General features: G+C 32.7%; 1 protein-coding gene across 3 annotated transcripts in view; it reads left to right on the forward strand.

Annotated features, from left to right (window-relative positions):
• The window catches only part of LOC126859080 (protein kinase C, brain isozyme), a 59,587-nt gene that overhangs the window by 13,140 nt on the left and 28,486 nt on the right, over window positions 1-17,961 (forward strand). For all 3 annotated transcript variants that reach the window (XM_050610009.1, XM_050610010.1, XM_050610012.1), the window contains 2 exons: window positions 13,884-13,915; window positions 14,008-14,090. In XM_050610009.1, coding sequence (XP_050465966.1) covers window positions 13,884-13,915; window positions 14,008-14,090 — 115 coding nt within the window. The remainder of the gene's footprint in view (window positions 1-13,883; window positions 13,916-14,007; window positions 14,091-17,961) is intronic.

Here is a 17,961-nt window from a genome sequence, read left to right on the forward strand (position 1 = left end):
GTGTGTGCGCGATATCTCCTCTCGGATCCGAAAGATCGTACGCGAATCGGCGCAATTCTCTCGAAATTGGCCGTCATTAAGTACAACCTGATAAAAACTGGACGATCTTGTTCGCGCAATTTGTCCGACTGATTGATATATGGTACGCGGGATGTACCGGCGGTAACTCGAATTTGCATAGAAATCTGTACGGAATTGTGTGGAAACTTAATCTCTTTTCCCATCTCTGAAACGAAAGCGGAATAATTTGTTTCAGAACTACTTGGCAGTTTCTTGAATTTATACATTGGGAAGGAGCATGAATTCGGGGTTGGTTTACTCGAGTGCTTTTGCTGGAGGTGTTTCAGAAAATTGTCAAACTCTGAAATATCGCGCCTCGCGGATAGTGATATGCGCTCAACGGAGAATACAAATAGCTTACTTTACAGAACGTTCGTCCGTATTTGCTCTCACTTGATCGTTTAATTTTATTTCGATAATTCCATTACTTGTAACTTGCCATCTGCAATTGTGATATATTTTCGTGATCGCATATTTTCTTGCAAATCGCGATATCATAATACGTGTTTACAAAATTTTTTTTGCCGAACAATGTTGGAATCGGGATTATAATTTTTTTTTTCTTCTTTTACTGTCAGCCTCGTTATTTTCGCAAACAGCGACTGGATTAGCGGGGCAAAAGCCACGGGTCGCTTTTTTCCCACTCTTATTTTCTTTCTTTCTCTTTCTCTCCCTTTCTCTTTCTTTCTCGCTGCTTGCTTTTGTCGACTCGCAGATACACATAAGAGCGGTTTTACCGTGTGGCGTGTCACAGGCTGGCTGCTTTGTGGCGAGGCCACAAGAGGGATGCGGAAGGAGGGCTGCGAATCGATGAGAATCAAGGGTGAGAGGAGCGAGGGGGAAGAGGAAGGGAGAAAGAGTGGCCGAACTCGGGATGAAAATAGCCAGCCAAACTCCGACTTTCGTTGCACTCGTTGCAATACGATATTGTACGTTGCAGCACACGCGGCATCCTCACTCGCTCGTATTATTGGTCCTAAAGTCAGACACAGAGTGTCTCGAAAGATTTACACATTTTCAACTTTTATTAAATATTCGCGTTTTAAATAATTTTCATAGTGAAGAAAGGAATATTACGTTGTGGGAAAAATTTTGTTGAATGCGAATTTTGTAATTTTGAATTTTTAGAACTTGGCTCTTTATGTAAAAAATGCTTCTTTATTTATGAGCAATAAAAATTTTTATTGCGATTATGAGATATTATCTATATTTATTTTTTTTTTATATTATGTATGTATAAATTAAAAAATAAATAATAAATTAAATGTTTTAAATGTCTATTGTACTTATTTATTCAATAATATTTAAAGATTATTTCATTTATTTAATTTTTGTTCAAGAATTAAATTAAAGATCAATGAATTGTTAAATTCATAAAATTATGATTCGTCAAATAGTGATCGATTCTAATTGATTATTTACTTGAAATATTCTCAGTGATGTATTTGCGCAGCGCAAGAATTTTTATTTTATGAATATTTGTTCCTTTTGAAGTACAGCTTCTTCGCTTTTTCTCTTCTTCGCCATTTCTTCAATATTTTACTTTAGTTTCTATAGAAATTCTGAAGAATTGTAACTCGCAATATTTCATATTGCGTCACATCTAAAATATAGGAATTTTTCCAATATGATCGTTATTGACAACCAAAGAACTTGTGACTAACTAAAATATTAATGGACAACGAAAGCCGATCACCGAAGTTTTAAAACGGTTTCTGTGTCCACCGATCGACGACTCTTCGTGTTCCCAGATCATCATCGATTATCGTCAAGTATAGTTCGTGTCAGTCCATTTAGCGAATGGGACGAGAGCGCTTGTGACGGAGAGTGCGATAGCCAGACGGGAAAAAATTGAAACGCTCGCGCAAAGTAAATTATATGGTGTGTTCTCGTCGATGCGCCCTTTTCTAGCTGATTGTAAATTCTCTCGTATATAGACCGCACAACCATGTCGTGGAATCGACATAAAAATCGACATGAAGTGTCATCGATTATTAAACATTTCATCGACCATGGAAATGTGCGACTTAACTTTGTACCTCTTGTATCTGACTTTTATCTCTCGGTAATTACTCGGTGTGACTTTATAGATAGAAAAGTCGACTTTCATTTCTTTCTATCTTTTCGCAAGATTCATAATAGAATCGGCCAGAAGCTGAGGCTTATCCGCACATCGAAACAAAGTTTCTTTGATGAACGTGAGCAGATTCTTATTGGCTTTTGCATAGGCTAATAAATTCGAAAGAAAGAGAGAATTCAATTTTAGGAAAACATGCAATATTTCTTTATGTAATTCAATCGACTACTGAGAAAATTTTATATATTGAAAAAATAGATAAAATTTATATTACAATCTATATGAAATATATATACACTTTATAATATATTTATTGTAAAAGATATTTTTTCTTTTTGTAGAATCGTAAAAACTCATAATAAATGATAATATAATTAAATTTTATATCTAAAACTTTTCATAAAATTTTCTTTTATATATGAAAATAAAGAATTTAACAAGAAATTGCAAGTCTAAAGAGAATAGAGATTCAACTAATAAAGTTGACAAACTCATGCTGAATCTACAGCATATCTAGAACTTATCTTTTTCTTATTCATTATTCAGAACAATTAAAAATTTTAATTAAAAATATAAAAACGTAATAAATTAGACAATAATAAAAATTTTAGTTAATTTTTAAATAGTTAAATTTTAAATTTATAATGGTTTTTAAAAATGTTTTTCTATATTCTTTTTAACAATTCATCTATTCGTTTTTCACATGTACACGTATATATTACTTAAAATTCCATATTATTATAAGATAAAATGGGGATTTCTTTGGTGCCGGTAACTCTACGCAAAAACGTTTTTTATCTCCGCTATGTGGATCTCAGCATCGTGATGAACCGACAGCTACTTTCACCTTTTCGGACGCGAGGATGTATAAAAGACGGATGCTGGATACCGGAAGACGGCTTGTCAGCGTAAAAGGTAAATCGCGGAAAATCGAAGTTCCCTAAGATGACGCCTTCTTCGGCGCAAATGTGTGCAAGCTCAGTCACGGTCAAAAGGTCAAGTCTTTGCTCGTTGGCGTATCGAGATGATATCGTGTTATCCTGCTGGGAGAAGATGCAAGACTACAGCTTGACAATTCGAAGTGTGTCTCGCGGAAAGCTCGAGGGATTTTTTCCTCGTTAAACAAATCTTTAACAATGATTCATCATCATCGGATAAGTCCCCAAATTGTCACCTCTACATAGCAGACCTTTCGAAAGAGATTTGCGTTTATGTTTATCAATGAATGACGTGTATGTTTGATATAAAGTTGAGTGGAATGATTGATATCATTGGGTAAATATTTAATGGCAAAGTTAAAATGTAATAAAATCGTTGAAAGATCGTTTAATATCGACATTTAACAGCACATTTTCCGGAAGAAAAACCTAATTTCATTAATTTTAATTAGATATCATATTGTCCATTGTTTCATTTACATAAAAATTTTAATTATAAATAATGGATGGACAGAAAAAGTAAGGTATGTTGCGCGAGTATAAATTATTATACATTTGCATGTTATGGTTTAGATTCTTGCAATCTTTTATTGAAACATCTCGAAAACTTTTAATATTTATATAATTTACGTATGTTTATACGTCTTTTTAAAATTCATTATTATAATTATTTTCTATATACTTTCTAAAAATTTTATTTATCGCCAAAGATATAAAAATATATTTTTGTCACCTTTGTGAGTTTTATCAAAAATTTATTTTTCTTTATATATTTTTACAAAGTTTGAGATTTCGCGTTCGAATTATCTACTTAAGAAAGTACGCAAAAGAAAGTACGAAAAATGACAGTACTTTAAATGGAACGATGTCTTTCTCTAAACAGATCGCTCGTCGTGTCACTGTTATTCCCGACGGTAACGATAAACGATGAAACATTTTACCGCATCTGATGTACGTCGCAATGAAAGAAGCCCGCTTTATGCTTATATGCATATAAACAAAGCGCAACGACGAGTAACCGTCGTGTCTCACATCATTCGTAAATAGCAAAGCTTATCATCCGCGCATTAGTTTTATCTATGAGGAACGTTGCGTTCCTCCAGGCGTCTTGCTTTCAAACTGCTTACCGAAGAAAAACGAATGTTCGTTATTATGATAATACTCAGATGCATATATATATATATATATATATGGCATCTTTACGTATTCGCTTGTATTCAGAATTATTGGATATCAGGATATGGATTCCCGTAATCCCGGCCATACCTCAGAAATTCGTGAGAATCCTGTCATGTCGCTCTTGTCCTCCTCCGCTCTGGTTTATGTATATGCCGCTCGGCTGGCTGCCGCCAGGATTTCCTCCTGCGCTTGCATAAAGGGAATGGGAAGCAATGCACCGGGGATGCACTCGAGGCTGCCGTCTTCCGCGTTCGAATGACTTTCCAAGATCCCTTGGCCGGGTTTCCGCCTCTTTATATTAATTCAGATATATTTTACATCACGGGCGACGAGCCACTTACATTGCCATATATATTTTCAGAGAGAAATCGGAGAAATCAAATGCTTGGGTTATATTTGTATAATTTGATAGTCGTATCTGGATGTATGAATAATATTCGATCGTGAAATGTAATAATTTTTGACACAGATAACGTAGATTTATATTACCTGAATATCTTAAATGAAACTCAGTTAGAGTTAAAGATTCTGCATTTCTCTAAAGTCCCAAGTTCGAGAATTAATTATTAGCGTGTTTGAGTTATTTTGAATACTTAGAGAAAGATAAGTATTTATTATTTGTGTTAGAAATTATTTATGACTCTTTCAGTCGAATGTAGAGTATATTTTTTGTGGTATTAAATTGAAATGCGATACATATGTCACACATACATATAGTGATATAAATAAAAATATACGTATTTTTAGTTTCTCAATTCGATTTTGATTTCTTTATATTATGAAAAGTTATGAACAGATAATGTACAATATAGTGCATAATATCAAAAATTAAAATAAAAAATTGCAAGAAAAATTTAAAATGTTAACTTTATCTCAATAATTTTTATTTTATTAATTTTAAATTATAAATATAGAATAAAGTTTATGAAATAGAGTCGAAACGACAAGATGTAAAAGATGGAAAAATTTATTTCATTTTGATAAAATTTCTTCAATTGAAAAGGGCTTCCGCCTTTTTCCGATCTATCAACCATGAACTATCGAATATTCCATCAGACCCTTTTGTTATTTTGAAGCCCTTTTGAAATAACGTGAAATCGACATTTTACTGGTTGCAGTGAAATTTCACCGTTATTCTCATCTTTCAATTCGCCGACACGTTTTCGATCTGTTTCCGGGATAATGTTCGGCATACCGTGGTGATTAATAATTTCTTAATTAGAAAGCAGGAAATATTATTTCGGCATAAATATTCGCGTGTTGGCGTTAGGCCAACGAACTGCCTGTTGAGCCCTCGGTTTCCTCGAGAAATTTCACTCAACCATTCATTGTTTTCGTGACTCCGAAGACAGCGCGCGAGTTGGTTGAATCGATGATATTTATATCGTTGAACGAAGGCCAACCTGTGTTATTTCCCGCTTCACCTCGCTGCTATCCAGACTCTTACTCGCGGTTCGCGCGGTATCGATGTTTCGAGTTTACGTCGTATTATTTTCTACAATACGGCTACGTCGCCAGCACTGCACAATGCGAACGATAAATATTTGCGATGAAGTGTATGAAATATATTTGTTACGTTATGTGTTTTAACTGTAATTAAATCACGTGCGCATAAACCGAGTGTAGATGGTGTAATAATTATCGTGAGATGCGTGTTTTTGAGTTTCTAATAAATCTAACATTACTGTTTCACGTATGCAAATACTGGTTAATCAAATTTATTTTTATGTATATAGAAGCATTCTTTCCCTTGCATATACATGTACGTGTATTTTTCAATCTCTGATACTTTTTAATATATGCAACTGGGTCACTTTCTATGCAATACTTTATAAAAGAACTAAATATAACTTGAGTATTACTGATAACCGTTTTTTCTCTCCCTTTCTCGCTGTTTATAAATTTTATAAAACTACAACATTAAATATATTAATTAACATTAACATTAACGTTATATGATATGAACGAATAAGTGAATAAATAATAATTTCGATAATTATTTATGCGTACGTGCTACATGTGGAACAGATGGAAAGAAAAACGCTTGTATTTCAAAGTTAAAATGTTACTATAGCTATAATCACATTTGTATCGTCGGCAATTAGTCTCTTATCGCCATCTTCATTAACTTCACCTCTCACTCTCGCTACTCATGTATCAAGAATCCCAGTATCAGAAGGAAACGAGATATGCCGAACGAGATATAGATGATTAATGCGCGGAGTTTTGGTTTAAAAACAAATTAAAGTAAAGTCCTCTAATTAGACTATCTTATTTTTACTGTTTATTGATTCCTTCTCAACAGAATAACGTAGTAAAAATATCGATATTTTTAATATTTTATTTGAAGTTTGAATCAGAATAGAGAAGAAGCAATTTTCTTGCAGACTCTAATGGCAATATTTTTTTTTTTTTCTTTTTTTTTTTAATAGGAGTAAGTAAATGCTATCATTAAAATATCTCACAATATATTTTGATATGATTTTAATCCAAGTTTGTTTAATTTAATTTATATATAATTATCTCTCTATATAAACTTTATTGCAAAAATCCAAGAGAAAGTAAAGAACATTCTCATTTGCATTATCGAAAAAAAGAGTTTGCATATGTTCGCATTTTTTTGCTAGTATTGGCACAATATAAGCGCGTACTTTGTCTTTTTTATTTATCATACTTTTTGCGTTTTTTATTTTTACTCTATTTAGTTCGTTCGCGCTTTTATTGTCTCTCTTAATCTTTCGCTTTTTCGTGCATCTATCGAGAAATGGGTAGCGGATAATTGCCGCGAGTATCTGGCAGACGGCCAAACCTAACCAACCGCCTGTTGGACCGTCTACTAGACGTTTCGATCTACCGCATTAACGCGAAAACACGAGATTGACGAGTTTAAATCATGTACTACTGGACCGTGCATTTATAATATCCGTTGTTTCCACAACAATAAGACGAAATAATCCCCTGTAAAAGAGAGAGATTTTAATTTTGAAAGAAATCACGCGCGAAACTTCAACATTATTAATGTTCAGGATATTTATCTTCTTTTAGTGTTTAAAAAATACCAAACTTGTGGTTCACAAACGTAATGTTTAAAAAGCAGAGCACATTAAAAATAGAAATGTTTATTAATAAGGAAAAGTAAAGTTTTCCTTGTTTGCATTTTATACTTTATACAATTAATTGATTTCTTTATATAATTGGCGATTAAGTTTATATTTTTTTTTATTTATGATGGTTATAAATATATATATGAGTATAATTTAATAATATTGCGGATATATTATTGATTAACATATTTTTGATGTAACTAACTTATTTGCGAGAAGTTAATATTTTTTAAATATATAATTTTTAAATATTTTTTAAATATTTACATCTTTATGATTTAAAATATATTATACAGGTAAGAAACTCTAAAATAACAGACGTGCGATTACGACCAAATGCTATTAGTTTCGATGGCAAATTAATAGATATGCCCGAGAGAAGATTTCCTCGTGGCCTTAGATAGATAATTACGCAAATCGTTTCATCCTTATTGTTAGTGATTCAATATTGTGATGCGTTTATCCTCAAGCAATAAATATTATGTCGAACGTGACTTGGCAAGGTAGTGTTTATGGAAATTTATTGTCGATTGACGTAAATGATTCTTTTTATACTCGGCGCTCATCGTGCTACGTATCATTAACGGCATAATTAATAAACGTCCGCGAATAATCGGGTTTGCGATGCGGAACGTGGATTGAAGTATAGACCATGCGTGTAGCAAATTTGAATTTCTGCATCCATCGCAGCTATTGTTGCAACGCGATTGCATTCAATCTATGACGAATTATGCATGTACGTTCTATATACGAAAGAATTGAAGATTTTTTTTGAAAACGATTTGTACTATGCATTTTTATCTGTTTGAATGGCAAATTGAACATTTATGAAATTCATCTGTTGTCGGTATTTTGTCGGAAAAAAATAGAGACCAAAAAAATATATCTTTCTATCAACTGACGCGTTTTTATTCTCACGAGTAAACATAGAAATCATTTCTTTAACAATGAGTTGTTTAAAAAAATTGCATCTTTCAAAAAACAATCTCTTCTTAAAAAATAAAAAAGAAAGAAATAGACAAATTTTTTTAAAAATTCTGTTAACTTATTGGAATGACTATAGAGTAACGTCGAAATTTCACCGAAGATAATATTGATTGCAATCCGTTAAAATGGCAGTTAGTCGAAGGTACTCTGTCTACAGAATCTCTGCGTATTATGTATGACCTGGAGTGAATTTTTTCCGGGCGATTCGACGACCGATTTGCCATCCATTTCCCGTGACTCCTCGATTGATTTCCTCCTGGAAATTCGACTACGCTTCGTTCATTTCCCACAAGGCTTTTTCCCGAATGAGAAAGAGTTGCTATGTCTGAATTTACTAGCAAGTACATATTGAAACCGATACAATCTTGCTCAGTTTATATCTCTTTTTGCTGTAAACATACAAAAAGTAATTCTCTCTATTACTTGTGATTACAGAATATGTGTGATAGTTGGCGTAAGAGAATCGGAAAAAAATTTTATTGGTTTTAATTTTTAACTTTTAGTATTCTGAAAATTGAATGCAAACATTTGCAGAAAATTAATAAAACTTTGGCGTCCGCGCGCGGTTATTGATATAAAAATATTAAAGTTAACCGAGATATTGATTCTCAATATCTAATAATATAAATTTGAGCAAAAATCATTGTTTCTCTTGTTTAATTTTCTTTCATATTCCACTCTTTTTTTTTTATATATCGCTACAAATGCAATTTTGAATACGCACACATAATACGACGAAGCCATTTCCGCGCTGAGCTATGTTTGCATTTCGATTTAAGCTCCGCAGCAATGTAGGCTAATCACAGATTTGCCATTCTCATTCCGCCTCGTTTCGTCATTGTCGGCACTTTTCTTTCGGCCCCGACAATAGGGCCTCTGCAACCCCTGGCTCTTTATCTTGCGTGGCTTCCATCTTTCCCTTGTACGAGTTCCACCCTTAACCCTTGACGTCGCGACGCCTGCCTATTGCGTTCCCGCGTTGCATCCCGACGTGCGTCATCGATGTCGTCCATCGTGAAATCGTTTATTTTTGGTACAACATCGTTATCGTACCGTAACTATGCCTCGCGTGATTGTCATCAGCGACACAAAACAATGATTAGATGATCGATGATGAAGTTTAAGTTTGCATTTGAGTATAAATGTAATTTTGATAAATTTGAAGCATTTTGATAAATAATTTTGCAAAATATATAGATACAATATTATATATATAATATAAATGTGTGATATACAATACGTATATGTTTTAAAACACACAATAAATTTTAAATTAATTTTTTTTTTTTTTTTTTTTTTTCACGTCAAATAATTTACTCCCATCATCCGAAATTTTAGACAAAATTATTAAATTTAATAAATATGTAATCAATATGAGTATGTATTTAATTATTTATCAGTAAGAGATTGAAAATAAATCATGATTAATCCTATCAAGTACCGCCTTTAGATCCTTTTGAGCTTTACGTCAAATGAAATATAAATTTTTTCGTGGCGCGCAGATGTGTAATACATTACACGTTTATTTTTATCGCGGATAATACAAGCATATGGGTTCGGTCTCGAGACTACCAATATCCGCGTTAAAAAATTCATATGTATTTCCTTTGGAGGAAAACCGACGCGCAATGAGAAATGCAAAGAACGCGCATGCGATTACATGTTTATGAGGTATAATTTTTCTCTGAATTGACTATATTTATACGATTCGTCGAAGTGCGACTTAATTGAGAGACCAGCAACGACTATGTATCGTCAAATGCACTTGTAACGATTCTTGTCGGTACGAGTGAGACCTTGAAATATTGATTTGTTCGTTGAAGCTGATTTAATTGGCGGTCCAGCATAGAGTCCTCACCCGTTAGTGGCCGTAAACAATGGCCGACATTAAAATGCACTTTTATCCGTCGTTGGAAAAAAAGAAGCATTCTATTATTTTCTGAAAGACCTATCATGTACCATAATTTCGGCATTATTGCGTAGTTGAATTGCCATAATGTTGTTATATCATATAATTTGTTAAAATTAAACGCATGTAAGAGACGGGATAAAGCAGATGTGCTCGTACGTGCGGCTCGTGTTTGATGTATATATTAGATAAGGATAGTAAATGAGACAATGCGTATATTGCAATGTGACAGAGAATTTATGATTGAGATAAATGAGACAAGATGTGAATACACGCCACGTAAGAGATCTGTGTCTACGTAATCACGATATGAAAACATGACATTTTCTTTACTTTGCATGCTATACATACATACACGGAGAAATTTTCATAAAAGTTTAATCAATTTAATTTCGTAAAAGGAGCTGTATATATACGATACAAATATACAGAGAGAGAGAGAGAGAGAGAGAGAGGGAGAGACGTAAAAAATTATGGATATTCAATTAATATACGCGATATAAAAAGCTATTTGCTCGGAAAGAAATCGCTTTATCGACGTTGTATCGATTTTTGAAAATGCGGTGCTAACTTCACACCGGTACGTTGTATAGCTTTCCGGGGATTTCCAGTATCCCAGCCGTTTTGATTTATCGCATTCATAGCGTCCAGTCGTTTCTCGACCAAACATTTCAAATTTACAGCTCGCCCGTATAATTAAGAGCTTCTGGTTGAACGTACGGCTGATATTCTACCGGCCTTTAATTGCGTGCGTGTGTACATGGAACACACACTCGTATATTCGCAGGTGCGGAGAATCGGGTAAATAACAAACTCGCGATAATGCGTAATTCATAGGGCGCGTTCGCGATTGCAAATGTAATATAAATTTTTCCATTAATATATTCAGTTGTTTCAATTTGATGCGCTCTTCACGTTTGATTCGCAGATTAATCAACTCTCTAATTAGCAATTTTCTTTTCACATCATAATCGCAGTTATAACATGGTAACAAGAAAATTTAATATTGAGCGAATTTTGAGAGGGATATATTATAGGCACTATTTCATTTATTTAAAGGTTTCTTATTGTGAGTGATTAATTTAGATTAATTTTAACATACGTAAAATAACAATTGATTTTTAAATTGTCAAATATTAATATATAAATCCAAATATTTTCTTTAGTATTCTTGAAATAATTTTTGCAAAATAAAAGAATTGTATATAATAATAAAAGAATTATTATTTTAATAGATTATAACAATTTAATTAATTTTATTGTTAAGTCAATACTAATAAATAATATTCTCGATATCATAATACACTGCTGCGAGGTAATCGGTCTACGTATAGAGTTTTTCATGTAAGAAGATTGAACGCGGACCTTTCAGCGCATCTACTTGACACTGCAAATATTTACGCACATTATATAATCTATACTCGTAGGTCGCTGCTGCAAAAAATATTGTACACAATATGTATGTAAAGTACATATTGCGTGACTTGATAAGCTGTAGATTATTTACGATTTGATATCGGTTAAAATTACATCGGCTAAAATTACATTGCGATTACAGTGGATGTAATGAATATTAATAGAGACCGAAATTCTTGCAATAATTTAAATAAATTTAATTATACGTATAACAATACTTTTAAATATTAAATTATATCGACATTTTATAATAGATTTTGAAAATAATTTTTAATACCGAAAATAAAAAGATCTGAAAATATAAACTTTATCTTTTTAAATTATATTTTTTTTTTTTCATTTTCAAAAAGCACAATAACACCTTTTGGTGCATCATAAATAATTTTTCAGAAAATTTCTTACAAAATCTTTTACAGTAGTACTGGCCTTGACATAAAAAATCAGTCTTTTCCAATGTAAATACTATTTCGAAGGACATTACTTATAGTCTTTTTACTTGTCAATCTTTTTTCAATTACGTCCAGAAGATCCCGAAGATAACTTGTCGTTCCACTGTATACCAATAGATTAAAATCTTACTAGCTATATACGTCAAAGTCGCGGCAGATTGTCGAAGAAAATGGAATTTTGAATAAACGTCGAAGTAATCACGAAGAATTAGCGGAGACGCCAAGTGCCATTAAAATTCCGCTTCCCACGATAAAGTAACTGTTTTCGCAGGAAGTTTGAATCCTCGTGACTGGCGATTTTCAAGAAGGGAGATCCTTGATGTTATACAGCATCGAGAAACCTAAAATAATTTCTGAGTTTTGAACGATTAAATCGCTATTTCGAGAATCCCTTTGCCAAAGTTTCATGAGAGTTAATCGATAGATGTCGTCTATAGAAACTTCGTCCTGCATTGATATAGATTAGGGAAATCTGTCGGTGAAACCGAGAGAATTATCACTTGTAAACTCTCGTAAACCTTTTTCCGCGTCACTTATCTCCGCTAGAAGAGAAATTTCTAATTCTTAATAACTATATTTACACACAAAAAATTCTTGCTAATTAATATAAACTCGATGCTAGCGACAAAAATGTCATTTACCCGCCATGGTTATTAATATTCTAATGGTTGAATCAATTAAAATATTAAAATAGTCAAAGAATTCAAATGAAGAAAAAAGATAAGGTACAGAAAATATAAGATACATTATACACAATTCCGCTTTTTATTAGATTTACTGTCGAAAAATAATTTATCAAACTTATATATATAAATTTTGTATTTGTCTTTTAATTTAACGTAAGATTATATTATATTTAAATCTGTTTTTTTTTCCTTAAATGCATTATTTTTAAGATGCATTTTTTACAATTAAAATTAGCCAACTTGATACTTTATTACTAATATACATAAAATGTGATATTTTTTTGTAAACATAATTTGTATACATAAAATATGATTTTTTTTTCTAAATTGTCAATTTCAGGATTGTTGTAGAACATTATCTGTGACCACCTAATACACCGCTCTCAAATTCTCATTATTGCGCGCGGCACTAAAAGTGTCGCGTTACATAGTACTGCACTTAATTCGAGGCACATACACTTGGATAATTCTGAAATTATTTTGGCAGTCGACGACAAAATCACGCAAACTCTTCTCGACATATAAATTGCAAAACGAAATTACATTGTGCTCTGTGACTATGCCAATTTTCGCCTTGTAATCCAAAGCATAACATCCATTCTATAATATTTTTCATATTTTTGCTAATAAATCTAAAAGGCTCTTACGACAATAAATATTATATTATTTATTTACTTTAATCTAGTATGTATCTTAATTATATAACTCTAATATATCTATAATTTCTTTTGACATTTGAACATTTTAATAATTTTTAAGTTGTCTGTATATATATATATATATATATATATATATATATATATATATATATTATATATGTATTTAATAATTTAATAATTTTAATATCCATTTTCTTAAAATTGTCTCGAAATCGTGTTGAGTATAAAAAAGAAATTACGAGGAATAATTACTCTTTTTTTTCCGTTAGACTGCGTTATCTACAAGAATCCTATTTGTTTTTCATAAATATAGATTGTTAGTAATAGTTAGTAATACAACAAGATGTCCGTGACACGCGATTGATTCTTTCGCTTATCCAAGATATCCGCTGATGAGTTTATTTCATTTGTTATTGCAGGGGCTTCGGGAAACAGGGATATCAGTGCCAAGGTAAGAGGGTCAGACTGATCTCATCGGCTCTACTACTTGCTCAAGATGTGACCATGAGGAGGAACTTGGGCCACATTTTGCTTGTGTTTCAGTATGTAGTTTCGTCGTTCACAAACGATGTCACGAATACGTGACCTTCACGTGTCCTGGAGCTGACAAAGGAGCCGACTCGGATGTGAGTATCGATATTATATGTAATGCCGATTATGGCTTCTATCTCTCTCTATCTTTCTCTCCCTTTCCTATATCCTTTTTAGTGCGCAGACTATTTTCCCTTTTTTCTTCGTCCTCAGCCAAGGATTCTCCCTTGGAAGCTTTTAATGAGAATAAAATTTCGCGAGTTTTCATAATTCACGCACGAAGCATATTTGTTATAACAACTCAGTTTTACATTTGATTGTACTTGATGAACGTGCACCATAAAATTTAATAAGTAACTTGTTAAATATGCTATAATTTTATTATATATGCAAGAAAGACTTTTACTTCATAAATTTTATGATAAAATTTTCACACTTAAAATTCACATACGTCAAAAGTGAAAATTGAATACAAATTTGAATAGAGAAAGTTTTTAATTCTTTAACCATATCAAAACCGAGAAAACTTTTTAATCTATATTTCTTTTGTTTTTCTTAAGTGTTTTTGAATTTTTTGGTACTAATTATTTATAATTTTCTGATACAATGCTAATTTATCTTCTACAAAAGTTGTTTTAATCAAGATGTATGCTACGCTTCTGCATTAACAAACATTCCGAGGCTGGGTCAGAGGTATAAGAAAAGTCTCTTTATAGCAGAAATAGGTCACCGAGAGTAGCTTGAGGGCTGGTCAAGCTGAAGCCAGAAGAGTCAAATAACTGTTTGACACGTCAGTTATTAAAGCTTCATGCCTCGAGTGGGCACGTAGCTTATCATCACGGCTCTTTGATCTTCGAAAAGTCGAGGGTGTTTCGTAAACAAGAGGGAACGTCCATTGCAATATATCAAATATTAATGTCATTTTAATAAAAAGATGTAACTAAAGCTCGTTGATGGACTGTGATAGATGATGATGTAAAAGATATTCTTGTGTAAGATATCGCACGTCAAAATTTCTTGAAAACGATCCGAGAACAAAATCAAATAGCAGCCAAAGTCTTAATGCTTTTGTGGAATTTATTATATTTTATATTTTATAAAATCAAGTCATTTATCATCATTTTCAAATGTCATAAAGATTGCAATTGAAGCGAGATTATTTGATTATCTCTCTGCCGTAATATGTGATTAATAAAAGCACTAATTTTCTTCGCGCGGATTTAATAAAATAAAACTTTTTACGATGGAGTTAATAGTATAAAAATATATAATAAATTATAATTATAATTTATAATTTTTGGTGACAAAATTAGAAATTAGAAATTATTATTAAAAGAAAGCTAATTACTTAACTTACATATATATCTCTTTCTGTTGTCCGTTTGTTCTTTCTGAATTTCGATAATTATAAACAAGAGTTTGTAATTAAAAAAAAAATTTATTAATTTAATGAAAAGTAAATAAAATTAGCGTAATGCTTGAATTTTTGCATATATATATAACAACCTTGAACTACATTTGTACTAATAAGAGTAATAAAAAGAGAGCAAAAAATGTGTGTTCACATGATAGAGGAATTTTCATTACACGGGTTTGAGTCGCAAAGGAGGATTAAGTTCCGTGAATGTGGGAGAATGAAATAAGTACGGTACGTGACGGCGGTTTCACAAGCGTGGCGTTCAGCTGAGCGTGCGTTAATTAGTTGCTGTACGGACGTTGCTAAACAAGTGTGAGACACTGTCCACTGTCCCGTCGTCGCGTAAGGTGCTAAAGAGTTGATGAAGCTTCGACGGCACTTATAATCAATATCGAGGTCATTTTCGAAGGCTGCGATAAATCGCGCGCCATCACCTTGTAAATGGATAATAATAACGCATATGTAGTGCGCGTTAGTAATTCGTTCGGTCTGCCCCTAAGAGAAGATAGCCTTTACTTAGGCCGACAGAAGCAGATTAATTAGGCTATAAAATCACGAAGAGTGCCTCTTGGCAATTACGGCCTTGCGTCTTTTACATCATCATTTATAACAACACCCGAGAACTTTGTTTCGTTATGAACTGTAGCATTCTTATCTGAAGTTATTAACGAGAATTAGGGGAGATTAATAAAGCTGTAAAATTACGAAGAGAAAGAGTGACCCCTCCTCGGAATTATAATGATATATTTGACAAGTTACGTAAAAATATATTAGATCAAATTACCTTGTTACGAGATACAGTCTATCTTTTAGATTCTAATAGGAATTTTAATGATGGAGTTAATAAATCACAAAGAACACTTAATACTTTTAATTAAAGAGTTTCTGCAAACATACTTAAATATTTTCTCTCTTGTAACATCTTATTTATATTTTCAGCGCGTTCACCATATTTAAATAAAGTTATTTTAATCGTTAATAAAAAATTAGTTTACAAACAAGTTGTTATTCTTGGATAAGAATTTTTGCATCAATATGATGAAAATGACTTTAAAATGCGGAATTTATTCTGTCATCTCTTATTTTCTTTATCACCGAAATACGAAAGGTAAAATTTCCTGTAAGGAGAGCGCAGTGAAATTTATTACGACACATACCGGATAAGTCGTTATTGTATCCTTTTTATCTCTTGGCTAACGGTACTCGCATTAAAGGAGCAACGAGATCGGGACGTTGAGAGATAAGGGGATAATGAAACAAGAAGAGATGCTTGGCTGGGGTAAAAAGGAGGGTATGGGAAGTACATCCATACCTGGCGGCTAAAAGCTGTATTTTCTTCTATCACATTTGTCTGGCACAATGCTCATGCGTCGATCGGCCTAAAGCCACCAGGTCTCCTTTTGCGCTTCGTTTAACTACGCTTGTAACCACGTCCGTGCGACGATCATTGAAGCGATTGGTCGATCTAAATACATCAGGATATTGTTTCCGATGTATTTATCTGGAAAGGCAAAGCGTTTCTAGCTCGAAGCAATTTCTACAAAAAGACAGAGTCACATCCTTTCTATATTGTTCAATGATTTGGGAAATCAATAATAAAATTTTTGTGAAGATAAAATATATATTTTTTACACCTGGATAAAAATATATATTTACGAATATATGTTAATGTATGCTACATCGTGTTCTCTCATAATTGGAGAATTCGAAATTTGACATTTTATTTTATTTTTACAATTTCAAAGCATTATTTAAAAAAATAAAATTTCAAAGCATTGTTTTAAAAAATAAAAAAATATTTATGTTAGAGAAAAAACGAAAACTATTTGTTAACACAGGGTCCAAGTTGAAACTCCATAGTCGAGATCAATGACCCGGAACGGTGTCCAAGCTGTTGTATTTCACGCCGAACAAACGCGAAGTTTTTTATAGAAGATTCTAAAAAGACTTCGACATTCGAGCTGTGAACGTTTTCTGCTTTGAAAAAAGATTTTTACCTATCCCGGGGAATTTCTGACGAATTAATCGAGAGTCCCCGCTGTTTTTCTTTGATCCTGGACGCTGATTCCTCGTTCCACCTTCCCTCTATGCTTCTGCGCTTCAAAGGTAATCCTTTCCACGCCTATTGATCCGCGCGAATATCGGCGATCGTGGATTTCCCTATAAAGCGCGCATATAATGGCTTTTCATTGTTGGACGCGGGTTGCAACAAAAGAGAAAAAACTCGCGCATGAGCGAGTACAGATAGTTTCTTTTTTTCTTCTTTATTCTTCTGGCACGCAGGAAGTCGCGGAGTTAACGAAGGCGGAAATATAAAATCTGCGCGTATTATGTAGTATTTTCGTATAATGTATTATAAATTAGCTTAAGTCTCAAATTTGAACAGCATTCACGCAGTAACGTTTCGTGACATATGATATTATGTGAATATCCGACGAGGCACACATTTGAATCTTTCAGAATCGTATTTTTGTTTAAGGGAGAGATATTTGAATTTTTCCTGAGTTGTTACTTATCACTGTACAGAGTTCAATAATTTAACTTTTGGA

Source organism: Cataglyphis hispanica, chromosome 2 (assembly GCF_021464435.1).
Source record: "Cataglyphis hispanica isolate Lineage 1 chromosome 2, ULB_Chis1_1.0, whole genome shotgun sequence".
Taxonomy (NCBI): domain Eukaryota; kingdom Metazoa; phylum Arthropoda; class Insecta; order Hymenoptera; family Formicidae; genus Cataglyphis; species Cataglyphis hispanica.